Below are 23,842 nucleotides of genomic sequence, written 5' to 3' on the forward strand. Positions count from 1 at the left end.
GTACAATATTTTATTTAGCAAGCAATGCAAACAAATAAAAATATTCGAAATGTACATTTTACGGTCCGTTTCCTTCGAATTTTGGAGATTGAAATATATTTCCGTGACTTTTGGAACAATGCGTTGTTATTTTCCAACTGGTGAAGGCGTGATGTATGTATAATTAGCCAATGACGTCATGGAGATCCGAAACTATCGGATATCCGACATAAGAATATATCCGAAACCGGTATGAACATTTTGGAAAGAGACACAGAAAGCGTGTGTTCCTTTACAAATAAAATTAAATAATTGCCTATTTGTATTTTATTAACCTACTTTAAAATTCCACAAATAATTTTAATATCCGTTACTGAAACAATCGGATTGTAATCAATAAATAATTCCTTATCCGTAACCATATTCCAAACCGGACTTCTATTTTAATACATTTGTATACGGATCCAGATTTAAATTTTTATATAAAACTAGCTGACCCGGCAAACTTTGTACCGCCTCAAAATCTATTTATCAAATATATTTCATATAAAATATAGCCTATGTTACTCGTGGATAATGTAGCTTTCGATTGGTGAAATTTTTTTTAAAATCGGCCCAGTAGTTTTTGAGCCTATTCATTACAACCAACCAAACAAACAAACAAAGTTTTCCTATTTATAATATTAGTATATATCACTAATTATTACACGAGTGCGGAGAGTAATGTTTCTTGAGCATATTAACACATGTCTCATATCTTTAGCAGACCTTACAGCGCAAACGATTACAGATTTGTCTAATTTTAGGAGTGACATTTTTTTAATAATATAGGAATATCAGACGGGCATGCAGTCCACCTGATCGTAAGTGGCTACTGCCGCCCGTGGAAATTTGTAATCAACCCTAGGTAGGATTAGATATTTCTTCCCGAGCTCGGCCACTGATGCGCCGTTACACCTGAGGACTAAGCAAGGATGCCTCGGAAAAGTATGTCTTCCTTACCACACCCTTCAAACCAGAACACAGCAGCGCTTAACAATATTGTGAATAGGCATTAACAATATTGTGTGTTTTTTTTTATAATATAGGAGTAGCAGACGAGCATGCAGTCCACCTGATGGTAAGTGGCTACTGCCGCCCATGGACATCTGTAATCAACCCCAGAGAGGATTAGATATTCCTACCTGAGGTCGGCCACAGATGAGCCGCTACCCCTGAGGACTAAGCTGGAATGCCTCGGAACAGTCTTTCTCCCTTACCACACCCTTCAAACCGGAACACAGCAGCACCTAACACTGCAGTTATTAGGTAGAAATAGGTGTGGCGGTGGTGCCGCCGGAGTCGAACCACAAAGGGTTCTACCACCTTCAAATGTGGCGGTGGTGCCGCGGGAGTCGAACTACAAAGGGTTGTGCCACCTTCAACATTACTAATAATACGCGGTTACTATACCCATCTGACGCGCGGAGGGGTCTGGGTTCGATCGCCGTTGTTTATCCCGCACAAAACAGTCTGCAGGCTGTTTTGCTCAGCAATGTGCGCTCACACTTACAACTAACGCACACGCAATCTACTTAACATCACACCGGACACTCCTATTTGAATTTAATTAAATGAATCTGCTATAAATATTCATTTGCCGAATTTTAAATAATTGGATGAGCGACCTCTAAATGTGTTTTAATATGAACGTTTCCTTACTTAATATTAAGATTAACACCTGGTTCTGAATATGACCTTATTCTGTGCATCGTACCATAATATAACTCAAAGGTGAGTGACTGACATAGTGATCTATCAACGCACATCCCAAACCACTGGACGGATCGGGCTGAAATTTGGCATGCAGGTAGATGTTATGACGTAGGCATCCGCTAAGAAAGGATTTTGATCAATTCTACCCCCAAGAGGATAAAATAGGGGATGAAAATATTACTTCGTAACGCGAGCGAAGCCGCGGGCAAAAGCTCGTTGTACAATAAAGTTATTTTAACAACTACTGAACATTTGAATCATTTAATCAAACATTAAGTTATGTAGTCTATTCATTTTCTTACTGTTGATGCGTTATTTTATGTTTACCACAGAATACAAGTGTCATAGAAATGTCTTGGTATAATTTATGAGTCCAAATCTGCAAAAGTGTCACATTACTAAAATTGAAGGAAATTATTGTATTTTATCTTTTGAAAGAAAGAAGAAAGAAAGAAAACAACTTTCTTTCTTTCTTTCATTTTATCTTTTATTCACCTTAAAATCTCTTAAAAAAAACATTTTTGGTATAGTCCGCGTAAAACTGCTAGTCCGCTCTGAATATAGAAATGAATCGCGTCGTCATAGCAAATTGTATGACTACACCAGCTCGCAACAACTTCAGAGTGGACTAGCAGTTTGGCGTGGACTACACCACGTTAATAAAGATATTTTATGTTTAAAATCGTGAAGTAAAATTTGATATTTCGTATTTTTGTGTTGTTTCCTTTACTTTACTTTTTTATATTATTAGAGTAGCAGACGAGCATGTAGTCCACCTGATGGTAAGTGGCTACTGCCGCCCATGGACATCTGTAATCAACCCCAGATAGGATTAGATATTCCTGAGGTCGGGCACAGATGCGCCGCTAAAGGTGGTAAATTAGTATGGTTTGGCGGATATCTCCCTCTTCACACGTATTTCTACCGTGTGTAAATTCTTGCGTTTTGATGGAAACGAAAATATCGGGCACCAGTTTTTGCCCGCGGATTCGCCCGCGCTTAAAATAAAATAATATGACATACTAACAAACATAAAACTGAAAATTCGCACCTTCATTGGAATGAAAGTGGCGCCATCTGGCGAAAATTGGTCGTACCAACTCTGAAACCTTCGTGGGCTCATGGACAACAACTTTGCTCAGGCGTTCCAGCTTAGTCCTCAGGGGTAGCGGCGCATCTGTGGCCGACCTCAGGTAGGAATATCTAATCCTATCTGGGGTTGATTACAGATGTCCATGGGCGGCAGTAGCCACTTACCATCAGGTGGACTGCATGCTCGTCTGTTACTCTTATATTATATAAAAAAACCTGTTTTTATTGCGCAAATAATGGTTCGACTACAGCTAAAAGTTTACTCTGTAAGGTATTTCTGCTTACTAACTAGGTTCTATCGTTTTAACAGCCTAACCGATCGACTTAACCGTGTCGACCAGAGCTAAATTACATAATACGAGTAGGACGACTTGCGTAGCTTGAATAATGTTTGTGTCTATGTAGTAATGTTATAGTATTTCAACTACAATGAATCGCGTCGCCATAGAAAATTGTATGACTACACCTGCTCGCAACAACTTCAGAGCGGACTAGCAGTTTGGCGCGGACTATACCTACGTCGAATCACTATTTAATAATTAAGTTCTGTTTCTCACAGCGATCAATTCGCAAAATGATCATCATAGCTCAGTTACGTAATGTGACGTAGCTAGAACAAGTTACGTTGTTCAAATAATTTTCGTGTTTCTATATTTACGTTTAATTCTTCACTTTAAGACATTTCTATACGATAACTAAGATCTAACTAACTAGTTCTAACTAAACTAAGTGCTATATGATAACTAAGTTTCTAACAACCATATTAGTGATATTGGCCAGTCAGTAATGATAGCTAATTACTTAATATGACGTAGAACAAATTAATTTCCTTGAATAATTAATGTTTCACTACAAAGTTTCGAATATCCGTTCTTTAATCTGTAAATTACATATTTAGACACATTACAATGTATATTGCTTGGCCATGAGAGTGATGACTGAAACTTGACTTATAAGGTTTTTTTTATAATATAGGAGTAGCAGACGAGCATGCAGTGCGATGGTAAGTGGCTACTGCCGCCAATGGACATCTGTAATCAACCCTAGATAGGATTAGATATTCCTACCTGAGGTCGGCCACAGATGCGCCGCTACCCCTGAGGACTAAGCTGGAACGCCTCGGAAAAGTCTGCCTCCCTTACCACACCTTTCAAACCGGAACACAGCAGCGCCTAACACTGCTGTTATTAGGTACTTTATATGAGTTACAATCTAGCCTTATTTAAGACTAATGAGTAACTCTACGCAAACTTAAACTGCTAAATAATCATATAACGAAGATGGCGTCCTTTGACACTGTACTTGTTTTGTGAGTGAAATCATGATTCGAAACGTATGAAACTCAACACTTAGGACGCTAATCTTAACATGACGGTAATGATGGTTGCATTCGGAAGTAGTTTAGCAATAAGTCGGCAAATAATTGAACAAGTGTGAGTCGAACTCGCACACGGAGTTCCGTACCAACGAATTTTAATTATTTTTTATTTTTATTATTTGTTATTATAGTAACCATAATATTAAAAATATAAGTGTCTCCCAATTATGGTTCAAAAGATAAAGCGAAAAACGTCGTAAATTTGCGAATTTTATTGCGACCCCCATTTATGACCAATAAAAAAATAAATTCGCACTAAAATTCGCAATAAAATTCGACACAAATTACCACCATGACCATTTATGACACAAATTAAAAAATATACTAAACTGCCTATTGTAAGCATAGATTAGTAAAGATTACTCACTCCTAACAAGAAGATGTACCCAGTTTTGAGAATTGAAATAGTTGCGTAAAAAAGTTTTGCCACGTCTCCGTGATAAAATGTCCCTAAAATATTTGAAATAATTATTTATTTATTATGTAAATTACGCAGTATTAGTTATTTATTCGTATGTTTTCATTTGTCAAGAATTAAAAAAAAGAACTTACTAATAAGCCGTTTGTGGCTTCATTCAATTTCAAGGCGGCGAAGTATCTTTACTAATCTATGATCGTAAGTTTAAAAAAATAAGTTGAAACAATTTTTTAAGATCTTTAAAAAGTTTCTAATGCCATGTCTTCTAGATTAAGAATACTATGGGCCTAATGTCCATCTCGGCCAGTTGGTCATCGTCGGGCAATTAAGTTTTTTATGTCTTTTCATACGTTTACAACGTAATATGATGTAAGGTGATGAGTTGTGCAATTTGTGTTTGTTTATGTGTAACTTATAGTTTTGTAACGGTTTTGTAATTGTTTCAACATTTTAGGTTTGATTTTTACAGCTGAATAAGATACGGTCTTTTAATCCGAGTAATTTATATAAATTTAAATCTTTCAAAAATGTTTTTAGGGTTCCGTACCCAAAGGGTAAAAACGGAACCCTATTACTAAGACTTCGCTGTCTGTCCGTCTGTCCGTCTGTCACAGGGCTCTACCGCTTAAACCGTAATAGACACATGAAATTTTGAAAGAGGAGGCATAACGGTGGCAGCTATAACAACAAATACTAAAAATAAAATAAAGTTGAATATTAAAGGGGGTCTCCATACAACAAACCGGATGTTTTCGGCATTTTTCGATTAAACTGTTAAACTGTACTAGGAAGACGGTTGAAATTTTTACAATACGTTTACTACTATAACTGGTATTATAATAAATACAAATAAGAACCATAAAACATATTTTAATATACTTATTTTAATTTTATTATACTTTGATTACGTCGTCCCATCGTCACCCCAACGCCATCTATTTGTGTGTTATATAACTAAGTATTGTTAAAAATGTACGTTTCATTCATCATCACCCCAACGCCATCTATTGTTGTTTCATATGACTAAGTATTGTTGAAAATCATAAAATGAATTAAAATAATAAACATTTGGTAGTACGGAAGCCTCCATGTGCGAGTTCGACTCGTACTTGGCGAATTATTTCAGACAGATCGCGTAATTGATACAAATCTTAACATGATATAGGCCGCGTAAAACTGCTACTCCACTCTGAATATAGAAATGAATCGCGTCGCCATAGCAAATTGTATTACTACACCTTCAGAGCGGACTAGCAGTTTGGCGCGGACTATACCTGGTTTTTAGGGTTCCGTACCCAAAGGGAAAAGGAACCCTATTACTAAGACTACGATGTCTGTCCGTCTGTCGAAAGACTCTATCTCATTAACCGTAATATATAGAGACTCGATATTTTTATGACTACACCTGCTCGCAACAACTTCAGAGCGGATTACCAGTTTCGCGCGAATTATACCTATCAAAAGGGTACTGATAGCCAGACGGACAACACAGTGATACGATGAGGGTTTCTTACTTTTATTCTAACGAAGCCTAAAGATAAAGACACTAGTAATAATAATATTAATAATTAACAAAGAACCCGACTACTTAAAAACTAAATACATTACCCTCCAAATTCAGATAAAAACTTCGTTGCAAGATTTGACCATTGCATACGACTCGCGTGGCGGAGCGGTCCCCATGCCGATCTGACGTGCAAATGATCCGGGTTCGATCCCCGGCCAGACAGACATCTGAATGTTGAATTTGGGTATCAGTTCTGGGTCGGGGTGTTTGTGTATTCGTCTTTGCGTGTGTTCATGGCACCCACGACACAGGGAATCCTAGTGTGGGGCTGTGATTGTAATTGAAGGTGGTAGAACCCTTTGTGGTTCGACTCCGGCGGCACCACCGTCACACCTATTTCTGCCTTCTAACGGCAGTGTTAAACGCTGCTGTGTTCTGGTTTGAAGGGTGTGGTAAGGGGGACATATTTTTCCGAGGCGTTCCAACTTAATCCCCAGAAATAGCGGCGTATCTGTGACCGACCTCAGGTAGGAATATCTAATCCTATCTGATTTTGATTACAGATGTCCATGGACGGCAGTAGCTTACCATCAGATGGACTGCATGCTCGTCTGCTACTCCTATATTATAAAAAAGCGTCTTTATACATAACTAGCTGACCCGGAAAACTTTGTACCGCCTCAAAATCTATTTATCAAAATACATTTCATATAAAATATAGCCTATGTTACTCGTGGATAATGTAGCTTTCGAATGGTGAAAGAATTTTTAAAATCGATCCAGTAATTTTTGAGCCTATTCATTACAATCAAACAAAGAAACAAAGTTTTCCTCTTTATGTTATTAGTGTAGACAAGTTAATAAAGAAACATTTAATAAAACGATAACATATGCTTTGTATCCCGTGTGAACTTCAACAAGTGACATTTCATAATGGATACCTCCATATCGATTTTAATATCTTTTATATTTCACCTTGACACTTAGACAGGTGGGCTCCGGCCGGTATATTAACGTTTACATCTATAAAATAACTAGGATATGTAAGAAAATGTGCAAGTATGTTTGATGGTGGTAGAAATATTTGTGGTTCGACTCTCAAAGAAGCGCCGCCATTTATTTCTGCTTTATAACAGCAGTGTATCGCGTTCTGGTTTGAAGGGTGTGTTAAGGGGGACTCTTATAAGGTGTTAGTCCAACTTAGTTCTTAGGGGTAGCAAGGCTATCCCTGTAGTCCCAGGACCATAAAAGGGCTACGGTATCCCCTGCCTGTCGTAAGAGGTGACTAAAAGGGGTTTTTCCGGGGTAGTGGACGGCAAGAGTGGGAGCTCGAACCGCCCGGCCAGCGACCCCGGGAAGGACGGCGGAATCCTCAACGCCGAGGATGGCTACCGGTGGGGTTTTAGTGCGGTAAGAATCCCACATAATCCCGTGTCGCTCCCACGGCATAGGGTACCTTTTGAAGGTTTCCTTGTAAAAAAGGGGGAAGCAACGCATTTATGATTAAACTTAAATGGGACTTCAATTATCTAGATAAAGGCTTGATTACAGATATTAAAAGACAGCGACCACATAAATTAAGTTTTCATCAACTTTGAACTAAAGTCAAAAGTCAAATTACTTAACATATGACCTTAAGGTCAATTCTGTAGATATAATTTATTTGTGGAATTGCGGTTAACCTTTTAGATCTTAAAGTTTACTTTGTACGTTTGCACGTCCCAAAATTAAAAGTAAAATTATTGACATTTTACCTTTGAACCTTTTCGCTAAACATCTTGAACTTAAAAATAAACCTTTCTTTTTTTCAATGCCAGTCCGACTTACACTGGTCGATTGATTCACGATATTTTAGTTCACCTTTAAAGAAAGTGCTAATTAATTCCTTATGCGCACATAACATCGAAAAATCAGAGTTTGTCTAGGATTCGAGACTCGCACCCATAGATTCGTAAAGATTACTCACTCCTAACAAAAAAATGTAACCAGTTTTGACAATTGAAATTGTCACTTGTCATCTATTTTCGTGTTTGAAAAATATAAAAAAAAAATAGTTTTTGGAGCATTTACGAATGAAACCTTTTCTCCGCACTATTTCTTCGATTCGTGTTGTTTTTGCACCACTTAACTGCACATGTCGGCATTGTTCCGCGTAAATTACACCTTGACAGTCGGAGACGTAATGGGAAGACAGTCACCCATTTTGCGTATGTGTCTGAAATTTGTGTTCCTTCAATTACAAGGCGGTGAGATATCTTTACTAATCTACGAGTATGCTCGCACCCTAAAAGAGATAGGGGGAAAACACGCTGAAACGTTTCGTGTAGTATACAAATTGTGAATTGCGTGCATTCCAGTCTTAGGTGTAATTTATTTATTTATTTATTTACTCTTTATTGACCATGTTAAAAACAGTGTGGTTCCAAAGGCAACTTAATGCTAAATAACATTTTCTCTCAGTCAACCTTAAGGATGTGCAGAAAAATTGATAATGCGTAATAATTCCTAATCTAGTTCGCGGCTTCTAAATGAACTAGTTCGCTCTTTTAGTTCGTCTGCTCCCAGCTTATCGACCAGTTAGGAACTGAAGTACAGATGAACTAAAAGAGCGAAAGTTCTGCATTCTTTTGAATCAATTTGTAGATTGGAATTTTGTAGATTATGTGACAAGATTAGGGATTCATGAATTAAAATGTTTGAGCGCTAAAAAATAAACCTATTGATTCACGTAAAATATTCATATAATATGACGACATTAGATCAGTTATCAATTTTTTCACCAATTCAGTTAGGAGCTAACGAACTATGGATCGGGAAATCTGGGAATTTGGTTCGCGTAGTTCGTCTTTGGGCTCCCACAGCACTCCTTTTCCGAACTAGTTCGTTCGCATTCTCTGATGACTTTAGTGGATGCACAGCCGTGCGTCTAGATCTCTAAAGGTGGTAGAACTCTTAGTGGTTCAACTCCGGCGGCACCACGGCCACACCTATTTCTGCCTAATAACAGCAGTGTTAGGCGCTGCTGTGTTCCGGTTTGAAGGGTGTGGTAAGGGAGACATACTTTTCCGAGGCGTTCCAGCTTAGTCCTCAGTACCGGCGCATCTGTGGCCGAGCTCAGGTAGGAATATCTAATCCTATCTGGGGTTGATTACAGATGTCCATGGGCGGCAGTAGCCACTTACCATCAGGTGGACTGCATGCTCGTCTACTACTCCTATATTATATAAAAAAATCTATCATTACTTTCATTAGTTCGTAGGTCAAGGTAATTATCCATCAAAATTCAATTCCAGTCGATTCAGTCCTAGAATCAGTTCACGTAGAATTGAATACAAGAGCGTGTGTTTAATATTAATCGCCGCTTTAGAGGAGTGGGGATAGAGGGGGAGTAACGACCTGATTCTTGGTGCATTAGTTCAAAATTGTGGCTTATATAATATTGTTCACTGGTTTTCGCCCGCGGCTTCGCCCGCGTTTAAAACAAAATAATATGACATAGTAACATACATAAAACTGAAAATTCGTACCTTCATTGGAACGACAGTGGCACCATCTGGCGAAAATTGGTCGTACCAACTCTGAAACCTTCGTGGTCTCATGGACAACAACTTTGCTAAAGATCATCACATGATCAAATGCATAGTTTACGATTCAATCCTTACTAATATCGATTAAAATAATCGATTTTTTGGTCCAAAAGATCGATTCTCCGATTAATCGATCTTAGATCGCCATTCTTAGTTCCCTGTGGGATTTCCGGGATAAAAACTATCCTATGTCCTTTCTCAGGTCTCAGACTATCTTTGTTCAAAATTTCATTAAAATCGGTTCAGTGGTTTGGGCGTGAAGAAGAGACAACCAGACGAACAGACAGACAGACAGACAGATACTTTCGGATTTATAATATTAGTAAGGATTATACTCTTAATACATGTTGTAATCAACCCATTACTGTCACACTGCTGGGCACGGGTCTCCTCTCAGAATTAGAAGCATTAGGTCATAGTCCACTGCGCTGGTCTATTGCATTTTGGTTGACTTCACATACCTTTGAAACACCGTTATTGGTAGACTTCATATACCTTTGAAAACTTGAAAGATTTCTCAGGTATGCAGGTTTCCTCGCGGTGTTTTCCTTCACCGTTTAAGCAAGTGATAATTAATTTCTAATCGAATACTTTGAAAAAGCAGAGGTGCGTGCCTGGGATTCGAACCTCGGACCCCTCGATCAAGCCGAGTTTTTTAACCACTTACATTAAATCATTATCATTAATAAAGGTATTTACTTAGAATGAACTGGAAACTGTTTACAAAGTATGAATAACACAAGGTTTTTGTTATAAAATTGCCACATTTGCATGTATGGGGCACATCCTGCAATTATTTTTTTAACTAATGATGATTCGCCACACCTGTCTGACATGCAGCAGGATCCGGGTTCGATTCCCGCTAGGAGAATCTAATTCAGTGGATGATTATTAAGGTTTACTTCGTAAAAATATCGTTGTCAATTTTATTTTGTTTTAACTATTAGAAATTGATTATCACTTGCTAAACGGTGAAGGAAAACATCGTGAGGAAACCTGCATACCTGAGAGATTTATAAAAAAAATCTTAAAGGTATGTGAAGTCTACCAATACGCACTTGTCCAGCGCGGTGGACTATGGCCTAATCCTTCTCATTATGAGAGGAGACCCGTGCCCAGCAGTGGGACAGTAAAGAGTTGTTGATGATGATGATGATGATCTTGTGATGATCATTTTTGTAAAGACGTAAAAACTCATACTAAGGGTACTGTTTAAAAACCTCAAGATAAAGGAGTTCACGTTTAGAAAGATCCGAATCTTGTTCTAGCCGACCTTGCTGGCTGACATACATACCGCTTCAGATGCTAATCGATCAGATTAACATGTAATACACTGCTAATTGACTGAATTGATTATTCGATTTTTATTCGTAACTTAGGCTGATCATCGACTTTATTTTTTTGACAACCTTCAAAAGGTACCCGGTGCCGTAGGCAACACGGGTTTCCGGGATCTCCAATGGAACGCAACTGGAGTCCTCTGAGCGCGTTGCCCTGTCGGGCTTCGCTCTGGTGAGCATGACCCAATGTCCGCGCAAAACTGCTAGTCCGCTCTGAAGTTGTTGCGAGCAGGTGTAGTCATACAAATTGCTATGGCGACGCGATACATTTCTATATTTAGAGCGGACTAGCAGTTTTACGCGGACTATATGCGGCTACACATACCGCCGTTCTTCCCAGGTTCGCTGGCCAGGCGGTTGGAGCTTCTACTATTGCCGCCGGCAACCTCCGAAGCAATCCTTTTAGTCGTCTCTTACGACAGGCAGGGGATACCGTAGCCCTATTCTGGTCCCAGAACTACCAAACAGCTTTAGGCCCTTACCTTGGACGGATTGCCCCTAAAAATCACTGGAGTTTAGACCATATCCCTTAGCGATATGTCCATTACTTTATAAATTGTATACGATAAAAAAAAAACAATGCACAACACTTCGCCAAGTTGGAAACGTATTTAAAATTTTAATCAAAACAAAACAAAAAAAAAAAACAACTTGAACGCAAAGTGTAATTATCTTTGCAAATGACGTTGCGAAGATTATTTTTGCTAATAACAGGCGTTCTTAATTCAAATCTTACTGTTCGATGTGAAAAAAGACAAATCTTTCCGTTGTCCCACGGCGATGGCGATCGGACTTTCACTTACTATCCGTTACACTAAAATAGCTCGGTCGCCTATCGCTAACTAGGGTTGTAGGTAGGGTTGCCACGGCGCCGGATACCTTTTGAAGGTTTCCCCCCTCGTGAACAAAAATTAAAAAAAAGGACTTGTAGGGATGTTTCGGATCTGGGTATAAATACGGATATCCAAAGGTGCCCGATGCAAATATAATGCTTGTTAGTGTTTGTTTAATCTCAAAATAACACTGGACTTCTTACGATACCAAATATATATTGAACCGATGTGAATGGGATGGACCAGTTGACTTTAAGTGGAAACTATCGTTTATGTAACTGTAACCAATTTTATATAGAACGAGCTTTTGCCCGCGGCTTCGCTCGTGTTACGAAGTAATATGTTCATCCCCTATTTTATCCCCTTGGGGGTAGAATTGATCAAAATCCTCTAGTAGCGGATGCTTACGTCATAACATCTACCTGCATGCCAAATTTTAGCCCGATCCGTCCAGTGGTTTGGGCTGTGCGTTGATACTATGTCAGTCACCTTTGAGTTATATATATTTAGATAAAAAAAATAACAAAAAATACAACCGACTTCTATATCACTACAAAGTAAAAAATAATTCAAATAAATGTTGGTTTAGTACATATTTCTGAAGTCGGCGCTCAATATAATTCGTTGGATAACGATGTAAACAGCGTGTCTTATATGAGCGCAGACTTCAGAAATTTTATTTCACCCTTTTTAGTGATGACATAATAACATTTCTATTAATACAATATAAACTAACGGTATTTAAAATAACTTTTGGTAGAAAAAACAGCTATCTAGCCAACAAAAACTAAGCTTTACAAACCAGCCTGTAAATAAACACCAAGATATTATTAGTGACCGCAAATTAACTAGAACTAAACGGTTTAACTAATTTAACTGCTAGTCAACTTGTGGTTAGTAACGGTTAAATGGGAGACACTTAGACTTTTATAGATATTTTTAAGTATATTTTTAATCTAGTTTTTGCCCGCGGCTTCGTCCGCGTTTAAAAGAAAATAATATGACATACTAACATACATAAAACTGAAAATTCGTACCTTCATTGGAATGGCAGTGGCGCCATTTGGCGAAAATTGGTCGTACCAACTCTGAAACCTTCGTGGGCTCATGGAAAACAACTTTGCTAAAGATCATCACTTGATCAAGTGCATAGTTCAATTCTTATTAATATCGATTAAAATAATCGATTTTTTTGGTCCAAAGGATTGATTCTTCGATAAATCGATCTTAGATCGCCATTCCTAGTTTCCGTGGGATTTCTGGGATAAAAACTATCCTATGTCCTTTCTCGGGTCTCTATCTCTATTTATCAAATATATTTCATATAAAATATAGCCTATATTACTCGTGGATAATGTAGCTTTCGAATGGTGAAAGAATTTTTAAAATCGGTCCCGTAGTTTTTGAGCCTATTCATTACAATCAAACAAACAAACAAAGTTTTCCTCTTTATAATATTAATATAGATAGATAAACAGTGTGGTCTGAAGTAACTCCAGCTCCACATGTTCCATTAGGTTAAGTTTATCATTGCAGAAATTTTAAAGCTTTGTGTTATGGAGTTTCTTTCGCCGCTTCTCCATAACGAAACACCTGGTAAAGTTGTGGTCGATATTGACCACATTGAGTAAAATATAGATCTGTGATATTGACGTCCAAAATGGTAATGTAGCAGTGATAGCCTAGTGGTTAAGAAACTCGGCCTCTCGATCGAGGGGTCCGAGGTTCAAATCCCAGGCACGCACCTCTGATTTTTTCAGTTGTGTGCGTATTAGAAATGATTTATCACTTGCTAAACGGTGAAGGAAAACATCGTGAGGAAACCTGCATACTTGAGAGATGTATAAAAAAATAATCTCAAATGTATGTGAAGTCTACCAATACGCACTTGGCCAGCGCGGTGTTCTGTGGCCTAATCCTTCTCATTATGAGAGGAGACCCGTGCCCAGCAATGGGACAGTAATGGGTTGTTGATTACGTTCAAAAAGAGTTATATAAAGAATAACTTTGAATAAAAAAAATATTCAAAGTGATTCTTTATAGAACTCTTAAAGATGGTAGAACCCTTTGTGGTTCGACTCCGGCGGCACCACCGCCACACCTATTTCTACCTAATAACAGCAGTGTTAGGCGCTGCTGTGTTCCGGTTTGAAGGGTGTGGTAAGGGAGACTGACTTTTCCGAGGCGTTCCAGCTTAGTCCTCAGGGGTAGCGGCGCATCTGTGGCCGACAAGTAGAAATATCTAATCCTATCTGGGGTTGATTACAGATGTCTCTGTACTCTCTCTCTCTCATTCATGATTCATACGTATTATTTGCTCGGGTGACCAGTGAAGTATGTGTAAATATTAACATGAGAACAAAGGAAATTGCATTATAATTGTCGAAGAATATGAATCAAGAAGTGTTACAATGTAGCTGTAGATTACTTATTGTCTTCATATGAATACGTTATTATCAACGCAGGTCAAATACACGTCCTGTGCAGTTAATTATAGTATTTTAATTATATGATTGTTTTTATCATCAGCAACTCGTTTGTCTCTCGTTATTGGTTATAATAGCAGCCATAGAAATAAATGCATTTAAAAAAATTTAAACTGTAAATAAATAATGCAAAAAGTACCGAAAAATAGCGTACCATATTTATTTTTATATGCATTAGGGTTCCGTACTCAAAGGGTAAAATCGGAACCCTATTACTAAACCTCCGCTGTCTGTCCGTCTGTGACAGGGCTCTAACTTTTGAACCGTAATATATATGATAGGTATGCATAACAGTGGTCGCTATAACAACAAATATTTAGAATAAAATACGGAACCCTCCATTTGCGAATTCAACTCGTACTTGCTATTTTTTTTTCTTAATTTTGGTATATTTTGTTGTTATAGAAGCGGCGATTGTTATACATACTCCGTAAAAAATCGAGTCTCTATCTATTACGGTTAATGAGATAGAGTCTTTCGACAGACGGACAGATATCGTAGTCTTAATAATAGGGTCCCTTTTCCCTTTGGGTACGGAACCCTAAAAACCAGGTATAGGCCGCGCCAAACTTCTAGTCCGCTCTGAAGGTGTAGTAATACAATTTGCTATGGCGACGCGATTCATTTCTATGTTCAGAGGGGACTAGCAGTTTTACGCGGACTATACCGACGGCTTAAAAATGCGGGCTTCGAAATCCTTTTCTTCGTATAAACTACAATTTTAAATATGTAAAAATATAAAAATATCGTTAAACGTCTCAAAATGATAAATTGTAAGCCTTATTTATTTATAGAATACCAGTTTCGAGCCAGACTCGGTAGTTAGCAAGCAAGGTCGAGCGAGCGTAAGGATGTAAGGGCTAGGTTCTTGAACCTTAATACAGAAAATATAAATATTTTCGTATCTACTTTAGCTGGAAGAGCGGATAGTTTACCGGTCTGACGCAATGGGTTCCGGGTACGATCCCCGGCCAAAGAAATCTAAATGAATTTAGATTTTTGTTTTGGGTATGGATGTATGGGTATTCCGAAGGCACCAATGTTTTTTTTTTTTTTTATAATATAAGGGTAGCAGACGAGCATGCAGTCCACCTGATGGTAAGTGGCTACTGCCGCCCATGGACATCTGTAATCAACCCCAGATAGGATTACATATTTCTACCTGAGGTCGGCCACAGATGCGCCGCTACCCCTGAGGACTAAGCTGGAACGCCTCGGAAAAGTCTGTCTCCCTTACCACACCCTTCAAACCGGAACACAGCAGCGCCTAACACTGCTGTTATTAGGTAGAAATAGGTGTGGCGGTGGTGCCGCCGGAGTCGAACCACAAAGGGTTCTACCACCTTCATTTGAAACTTATTTCTGTCTAATAACAGCAGTGTTAACGCAGCTGTGTTCTGGTTTGAAGGGTGTGTTAAGAAATATATTTTTAAGGCGTTTCAGTTTAGTCCTTAGAGGTAACGGCGCATCTGTGGCCGATCTTAGGTAGGAATCTCATCTTATCTGGGGTTGATTCCAAATGTCCACGGGCGGCAGTAGCCACTTACCTTTAGGTGAACTGCCTGTTCGTCAGCTACTCTTCTATACAAATATTAAAAAGAGGAAAACTTTGTTTGTTTGTTTGATTGTAATGCATAGGCTCAAAAACTACTGGACCGATTTTAAAAACTCTTTCACCATTCGAAAGCTACATTATCCACGAGTAACATAGGCTATATTTTATATGAAATATATTTGATTTTGAAGCGGTACAAAGTTTGCCGGGTCAGCTAGTATATTATAAGAATCATTTCCTGTGTAGATTTTTTTTTTTTTTATAATATTAGAGTAGCAGACGAGCATGCAGTCCACCTGATGGTAAGTGGCTACTGCCGCCCATGGACATCTATAATCAACCCCAGATAGGATTAGATATTCCTACCTGAGGTCGGCCACAGATGCGCCGCTACCCCTGAGGACTAAGCTGGAACGCCTCGGAAAAGTCTGTCTCCCTTACCACAAACCGGAACCCCTTCCCTTCAAACCGGAACACAGCAGCGCTTAACACTGCTGTTATTAGGTAGAAATAGGTGTGGCGGTGGTGCCGCCGGAGTCGAACCACAAAGGGTTCTACCACCTTTAAGATTTAAGATCTTTGGATTTCTATTGAAGATGCCCATCTGTTATGACAGTAAAGCAATGACGAAGGTATCCATTGTTCCAGGTTCCTACCAGCCCAGCAATGAGCTGATGCTGAGGTTCTACAGCTACTTCAAGCAAGCGACTGAAGGGCCGTGCGACAAACCTAAACCCGGCTTCTGGGATGTAGTTAATAGGTATGTTTCTCTAAAGTGTTTTGGTAAAGCCCTACGTGATTCAAAAGTAGTGGAATCAGGCACAAGTATTTCTGTTTTATAGTAGTAGTAATGATTTTAGGGAATGCAATCCCGGTCTCGCGAGATCCCGTGTAATTTTTCGGGATCAATCCCGAAGACTGACGGGATTAGGCGGCAATAGTCAGCGATGTTACACACATCCGATCGCGAGTCGAGCGGGGCGCACTTTGTTTTTTAAGAAGTTATTTTCAAAATCACCCATAACTAATATTTGATCTCAAACTATTCTATACCTTGTTTTGATTATTTTAGTAAAACTGTTAATTATTTCGTTACTTTAGTTAAATTAAAGGATAAAGGCTTTTGTTTCCAATAATATTTTGTTTTATTTAACCTCACATGGTTATAAACCAACAAGCAGTTTTCATCGTTTAAAATGATGTGATTTTTTTAACTAGACGAGGTCCCGAAAATCTCGGGATCCCGCGGGATTGATATTTCTAATCCCGCTTTATCTTTATCTCGACTTCACGATCTCGAGTCGGGATTGCATTCACTAGTAGTGACGTAGTTTTCTAGTTTTAAGAATGTTACGGGAAAGACACTTTTCAGGGGTTCCAACTGTTTTCAGCGGTAGCAATGCATTAGTGACGAAAGTCGAGACCAAAGTATAAATGAGGTCGACATTTCTAACTTAGTGGAATCAAAATACGTATTTGAAATCAATTTTATGTAGGACTTCTGCTCTATTGACGACCCGCGTGGCGGAGCGGTTACCATACCGGTCTGACGCGCAGAGGGTCCCGGGTTCGATCCCCGGCCAGACAGAAATTTAAATGATGAATTTAGTTGTCTGTTTCTGGGTCTGGGTGTTTCTGTAATTGTCTCTGTGTGTGTCCATGGCACCCACGATACATGGAATCCTAGTGTGGGGCTGTGAGTGTAGAAAGCGTTTGTTTGTTTGTTTGTTTGTTTGTTTGATTGTAACTGTCTATAGGTGGCAGTAGTCCCTTATTATTGGTTGAGATAAAATCCCCATTTTGGTGTTGCAAATATTTGTAAAAACCAATATATCATCATATTGTGGTTGTCTGCTTTATTAAACAAAAAAAAAATAACAATTTTTTACCTCTTAAGTTCTATTCGAACTGTTGGTAAAAATGTTTACTTTCTGCTATCTTTAGCATTCGTTAAAGTAAAGTATCATATTCCATCGATTCTGAAGTTTTCTTGTTTATGTCTATTTTAGAGCGAAATGGGAGTCCTGGAACAAATTGGGGAACATGACGAAAGAAGAGGCCATGGAGGCCTACGTAGACGAGCTACACAAGGTAAACCGACTTACATTTACTATTACGTAATCTTTGGAAATTGAGATTATGACTAACTTGCTGGCCCGCGAGAATTAAGCAGTGATAGCCATAGATTAGTAAAGATACTTCGCGGCCTTGAAATTGAATGAAGCCACAAACGGCTTATTAGTAAGTTCTCTTTTTGAATTCTTGACAATTAAAAACATTTTTAGAGGAAATTTACGAATAAATAACTAATACTGCGTAATTTACATAATAAATAAATAATTATTTCAAATATTTTAGGGACATTCTAGCACGAAGACGTGGCAAATTTTTTTTCGCAACAAATTCAATTCTCAAAACTGGGTACATTTTCTTGTTAGGAGTGAGTAATCTTTATTAATGTACGGTGATAGCCTAGTGTTTAAGAAACTCAGCCTCTCGTTCGAGGGGTTCGAGTTTAAAATCCCAGGCGAGTTTAAAAACCTCTGATTTTTCAAAGTTATGTGTGTATTAGAAATTAGTTATCACTCGCTAAACGGTGAAGGAAAACATCGTGAGGAAACCTGCATATCTGAGAGATTTATAAAAAAAAATCTCAAAGGTATGTGAAGTCTACCAATACTTGTCCAGCGCGGTGCTCTATGGCCTAATCCTTCTCATTCTGAGAGGAGACCTGTGCCCAGCAGTGGGACAGTAATGGGTTATTGATAAATTAATTGATTGATTGATTGAAAATTAAGCAAATCCGCGACTTCTTTATCCTGCGCTGAGGAACTCGATGTTAGAGGTAGGCTTTGGGTCTACATTTGATTTTTGACCTACCTTCGAGGATAAAATTTAAATACTGATACTTAATCATAGCTATTTTAAATCCCAAGCACCAAGAACCCCAGTAGTCAGAGCATGAAGCTAACATCAAGATTAAATTTTCTAAATAATGAATTCAGATCTTCATGTTGAAATCCAAATATTTAAATTTGTCAGCTCACGCTTCTACTGCTCGCGTTATAGTGACTGTAGTCCATAAATGTGAGTCCATTGAAAGACAAAAGAGTGCAAGGCAAAATCGAGGGTACAAGACCTAGAGGCAGATGACCTCCTCCTTCCACCCGAGGTATTCCCGGAGCGCTATAACATGGGGCTCTTAAAAAAAGGGTGCAAAAAGAGCTGTCATACAAAGCCGGCGATGCATTGCCGACTCCTCTGGTGTTGCAAATGTCCATAGGCGGCGTTGACTACTTTCCATCAGGAAGCTCGTCTGCCTAATCGTTAGGTTAAACTATAAATGTCCCTGTAGTTCCGGGATTAGAATAGGGCTACGGTATTCCCTGCCTGTCGTAAAAGGCGACTAAAAGGGGGCTTCCAGGGTTGCGGGCGGCAAGAGTGAGAGCTCGAACCGTCCAGTATGCTACCCCGGGAAGGACGGCGGTATGTGTGGTCGCATACCGTCGTAATCACCAGATGTTGTGGGAGGAGCAAACGCTCCCCCAGGGCAGAGCCCGATCCGGTCATCGCGCTTGGAGGACTCCGGTTGTGTTCCGTTGGAGATCCCGGAGGTCTCCAACAAGCGCTGAGGACGGCCACCGGGGGGGTTTTAGTGCGGTAAAAATCCCACATAACCCGGCGTCGCTCCCACGTCGTCGGGTACCTTTTGAAGGTTTCCCCCTCGAAAAGAAAAAAAAACATTGAACTATAAAAAAAAAACCGATGCGATGAACAGACCAGATCAATGTTATAGTGAATGCCCCACTACAAGAAACGACTGGCGGCGTATAGTTAAGCGTGCCACTACGACCACATAATAACCACGACCCCTTTGACAAGAGCGCGTAATGCTGAAGAAGTCCGTAAATATTTCTTTATGCACATGACAAATAACTTGTGTTTTCTCCACAGATTGTAGAAACAATGTCGTACAACCAGGACGTGGCGTCGTTCCTGTCAGTGGGCGATGATGACCAGGGCTTCCCGAACAACGACCTGGAGTTGGTCGCGGGCGACGTGCTCGCCAGGTGTCGCTCCAGCGCGAACACGCCTGTGTGTACGTTGATTGTCTTAAACTTAAGGAATTTAATATAGAAGTAGCAGACGAGCATGCAGTCCACTTGATGGTAAGCTACTGCCGACCATGGACATCTGTAATCAACCCCCGGTAGGATTCCACTATCTACGGCACTACCACGATGCTTATTTCTGACGAAATAAGCGATATACTTTGAAGGGTTTGATGGGAGTGGTAAGGGAGACATACTTGTCCTCAGGGTAGCATCAGCATCAGCCCATCACATTGCTGTTATTAAGCACAAATAGGTGTGACAGTGGTGCAGCCGGAGTCGAACCATAAAGGGTACCATCTTCAAATGTGGATAATGTCACAATCTTCATGCGAAGAACTGCTTCACATTAGAAATGAGTGTGGCGACAACCTCCCGGCCGGATCATACTAATTGTACTATTTTTTTTTATAATATAAGAGTAGCAGACGAGCATGCAGTCCACCTGATGGTAAGTGGCTACTGCCGCCCATGGACATCTGTAATCAACCCCAGATAGGATTAGATATTCCTACCTGAGGTCGGCCACAGATGCGCCGCTACCCCTGAGGACTAAGCTGGAAAGCCTCGGAAAAGTCTGTCTCCCTTACCACACCCTTCAAACCGGAACACAGCAGCGCTTAACACCGCTGTTATTAGGTAGAAATAGGTGTGGCGGTGGTATCGCCGGAGTCGAACCACAAAGGGTTCTACCACCTTCAAATCTCAAACACATATGTATATTTGTCAATTTGTGTGTACATTCCCGTGTCAGTTGATCCCCACACGGTTGCAGGGTCGTCGTCAGCGAGCGGCGCGTCGTCGCCGGTGCGCAGCGCGTCGCCGCCGCCGCGCGCGCGACACGACTCCGACGACGAGTTCAGCGACACTGTCGACGTTACTGTTGTGAGTTGGCTTATATAGTGCGGCGTTGGGTGGAGGGGGGAGTTGTTTTGTAGTGTAGGGTAGATAGGTAATAGCGTTTTGTATAACGCGTTAGTGCGGGTGGTTGGAGAAAGGGGTGGGAGGAGGGTAGTTGAATAGTTGTATAGCGCGCTATTTGATAACGTCATAGAAGAATTAACGTTTAGGAGGGTAGTTGGATAATAGCGTTTAACATAACGCGCTATTTGATAACGTTAGGTGTATAACGTTCGAATGCAACGCGATGTAATGAAGTATGTAACGATTTAGTATAGTACTCTGTTTGTACATAATGTAAAGTGAATGTGACGTCTTAATAATACCGCCATCAGACCGCAAGGTAATTGAAAAATAGTTATCAGCACGCTATATACATACAACACAATGGATAGCGCGCTATTTTTACACAATTTATAGCGTAAATAAGTATTTAACTTGTAACGCATAGCGTATATAGCGTCTTTGTATAATGTATGTGATTCATATACGAAACGCTATCAATATCACTTAATGCGTAAAATCCTCGAGTAAAATCGGACTCGTACACTAATTTTATTGTATTCATTGGCTGTTATAGATTCTGATGCAGTGTAACATGCTACATATGTAAGATAATGAACGAGTCCATAGTCACTCTCATCTTACAGCATAAAAACATATAGCCGTTATAATATAGCGTACAAAATAACGCGTTATCAATATTTATAGCACGTTATTTATTGTACATATTTATAAATACTCGATATAGTTCGTATAACATATTTATAAATATCATATAAATTGGAATATGAAATAAATTAAAATATCAATTTATTCATGAAAGATTTTTGTTTGAAACAAGCGTTACACTGGAAAGCTACTCGTGTCTCTGGCCAAGATGTACTATCGAATATCGGTAGGTTCTGAACGGGACATGAGGCATTCCGATATGATATCTTAATGTTTCGGGCACTCAGTCCTTCTCGGTAAATATAAACTTCATACTTGAATCGATTATTACTGTTTTATATTTTGGAGAAAAATTAATGATAGATTATTAATTTAGTAGTATAAATGAAGTTCGTTATTACTTTATGGCAAGATAAGGCACTTTCATTTTCATTTTGGTACTTAAAATTATATCATACTAGCTGACCCGGCGAACTTTGTACCGCAGCAAAATCTATTTTTTATCAATATATTTCATGTATAATATAGCCTATGTTACTCGAGGATAATGTAGCTTCCGAATGGTGAAAGAATTTTATGACAAGATAAGACACTTTCATTTTCATTTTGGTACTTAAAATTATTTCATATGTAAGTTTAGATAGTTTATGTGAGTTTAGGTTGGAACTCCACTGCTAACCTAACCTAACTTATACTTAGTATTTATAACCATTTTCATACAACTAACTTATACGAAAAAATGGTTATAAATAATTTTGGAGCAGAAATACTGTAGGTATTAGATAGTTGAAGTCTCAAATGTCTCCTCCAAGTTTTTTGATGAACAGTTTAAAAAGAAAGATGACAGTTTAACGTATTGTAATTGAAACTATGTCAAAAATGTATGTACGGATTTTTAAAATATTTTTGGCTATGTAAGTTGATTTGAAGAATTTTTAATTAGAAACAGAAGGACTGTGTGTTCGAGTGTCAGTATTATTGTCATTGTTGTATATAGGTGCTTCGCCATTCAAAATGCCATTGGCGAAGGGTGCTCTTTGTAAAGAAAAAGGAAGATATTTTTCATAAATATGCGTACTTTACTTTACATAAATTTAAATGTAAAATTTAAATGTAATTTAAATGTGTGGATAGAGTTTTAACTTGATTTGTGTAGGTTTGCAAATGTAGAAGTTAGGAGTTTTACGGGTTTATTGTTCATAAATTTATATGAAAGGTTGTGATTCAAATATTGTGGTTATTGCATATAAGGTATATTTCCTTATGTTGTGGGTTACTTTATGGCTTAGGTTAGGTTAGGTTAGGCGACTGAAAACTAGAAAACTGACTAGTAACTTGGATAAATATAACTCGATTTCTTAACTGTCTTGTATGTATGTACCCTTCGGCAATGGGCGAATCTACGAAACTTAGAAATGGCGGCACAAAAAATGTTTTGGATCACGGTTGTGTTACCACAGTATAAGGATATATCCTTATACTGTGGTATTACCATTATCACAATTTAATGTTCTACCACAAATCTTGTTTTTTATTATTATTACTGTATGAAATGAAATTGACATAATATAAATATTGGAAAATGTGAATTGATTTTAATTTATTTAGATTATTATTTTATTATCGTTGTATTGATTTAATACTGTCAAAAATAAGAAACTACCATCTGAAACATATTTTCTTGATAGGTCAACACCTTTGTTTATATTTTGGACACCTAATTATGAATCGGACTATAGTTCCTTTCAATTAAGTAGATAATACAAACTTAGTAATAAAATTGATACAATTGAATTAAACCAAATATATGCATATACATATGGCTAACACATATGTAACACGGGTATTTGACGAAAATTATTTATTGCTTTTACTTTGGTATTAACGTAGATTGTATAATCATTCTGTCCAGCTGTTCTTCTTGTATAAACTATTAAAATATTGTTTTTATAAACAATGGGTAACACACTGGCCGGATTTAAGGGAGGGCAACCGGGGCGGCAGCCCCGGGGCCTCCACAAAAGAGGGGCCCACACAATAGAGACGTCGGATATTATTTTTTTAAGTCCGACTAGTAAACACTAGTAAAAAAAAAGTATATCTTTTCCTTTGATATTTTTTTTCGCTGTTTTACCTTTATCTACAGTACTTTGTACAAACATGAATACTAGAAGAATCTACCTGCGTTTCACAATAAAATATTTATTGAAAAAACTCAAGTGATAAAA

General features: G+C 38.6%; 1 protein-coding gene across 3 annotated transcripts in view; it reads left to right on the forward strand.

The window, feature by feature from the left end:
* The window catches only part of LOC140748585 (acyl-CoA-binding domain-containing protein 5), a 35,228-nt gene that overhangs the window by 6,206 nt on the left and 5,180 nt on the right, over nt 1–23,842 (forward strand). For 2 of the 3 annotated variants that reach the window (XM_073081410.1, XM_073081409.1), the window contains 4 exons: nt 16,579–16,690; nt 17,940–18,021; nt 19,885–20,029; nt 20,818–20,927. In XM_073081410.1, coding sequence (XP_072937511.1) covers nt 16,579–16,690; nt 17,940–18,021; nt 19,885–20,029; nt 20,818–20,927 — 449 coding nt within the window. The remainder of the gene's footprint in view (nt 1–16,578; nt 16,691–17,939; nt 18,022–19,884; nt 20,030–20,817; nt 20,928–23,842) is intronic. The other variant, XM_073081411.1, reaches the window with a different exon arrangement.

The sequence above is a fragment of the Epargyreus clarus genome, unplaced genomic scaffold (genome assembly GCF_041222505.1).
Source record: "Epargyreus clarus isolate Ecla_fem2 unplaced genomic scaffold, WU_Ecla_fem_2.2 ptg000016l, whole genome shotgun sequence".
NCBI classification, from domain to species: domain Eukaryota; kingdom Metazoa; phylum Arthropoda; class Insecta; order Lepidoptera; family Hesperiidae; genus Epargyreus; species Epargyreus clarus.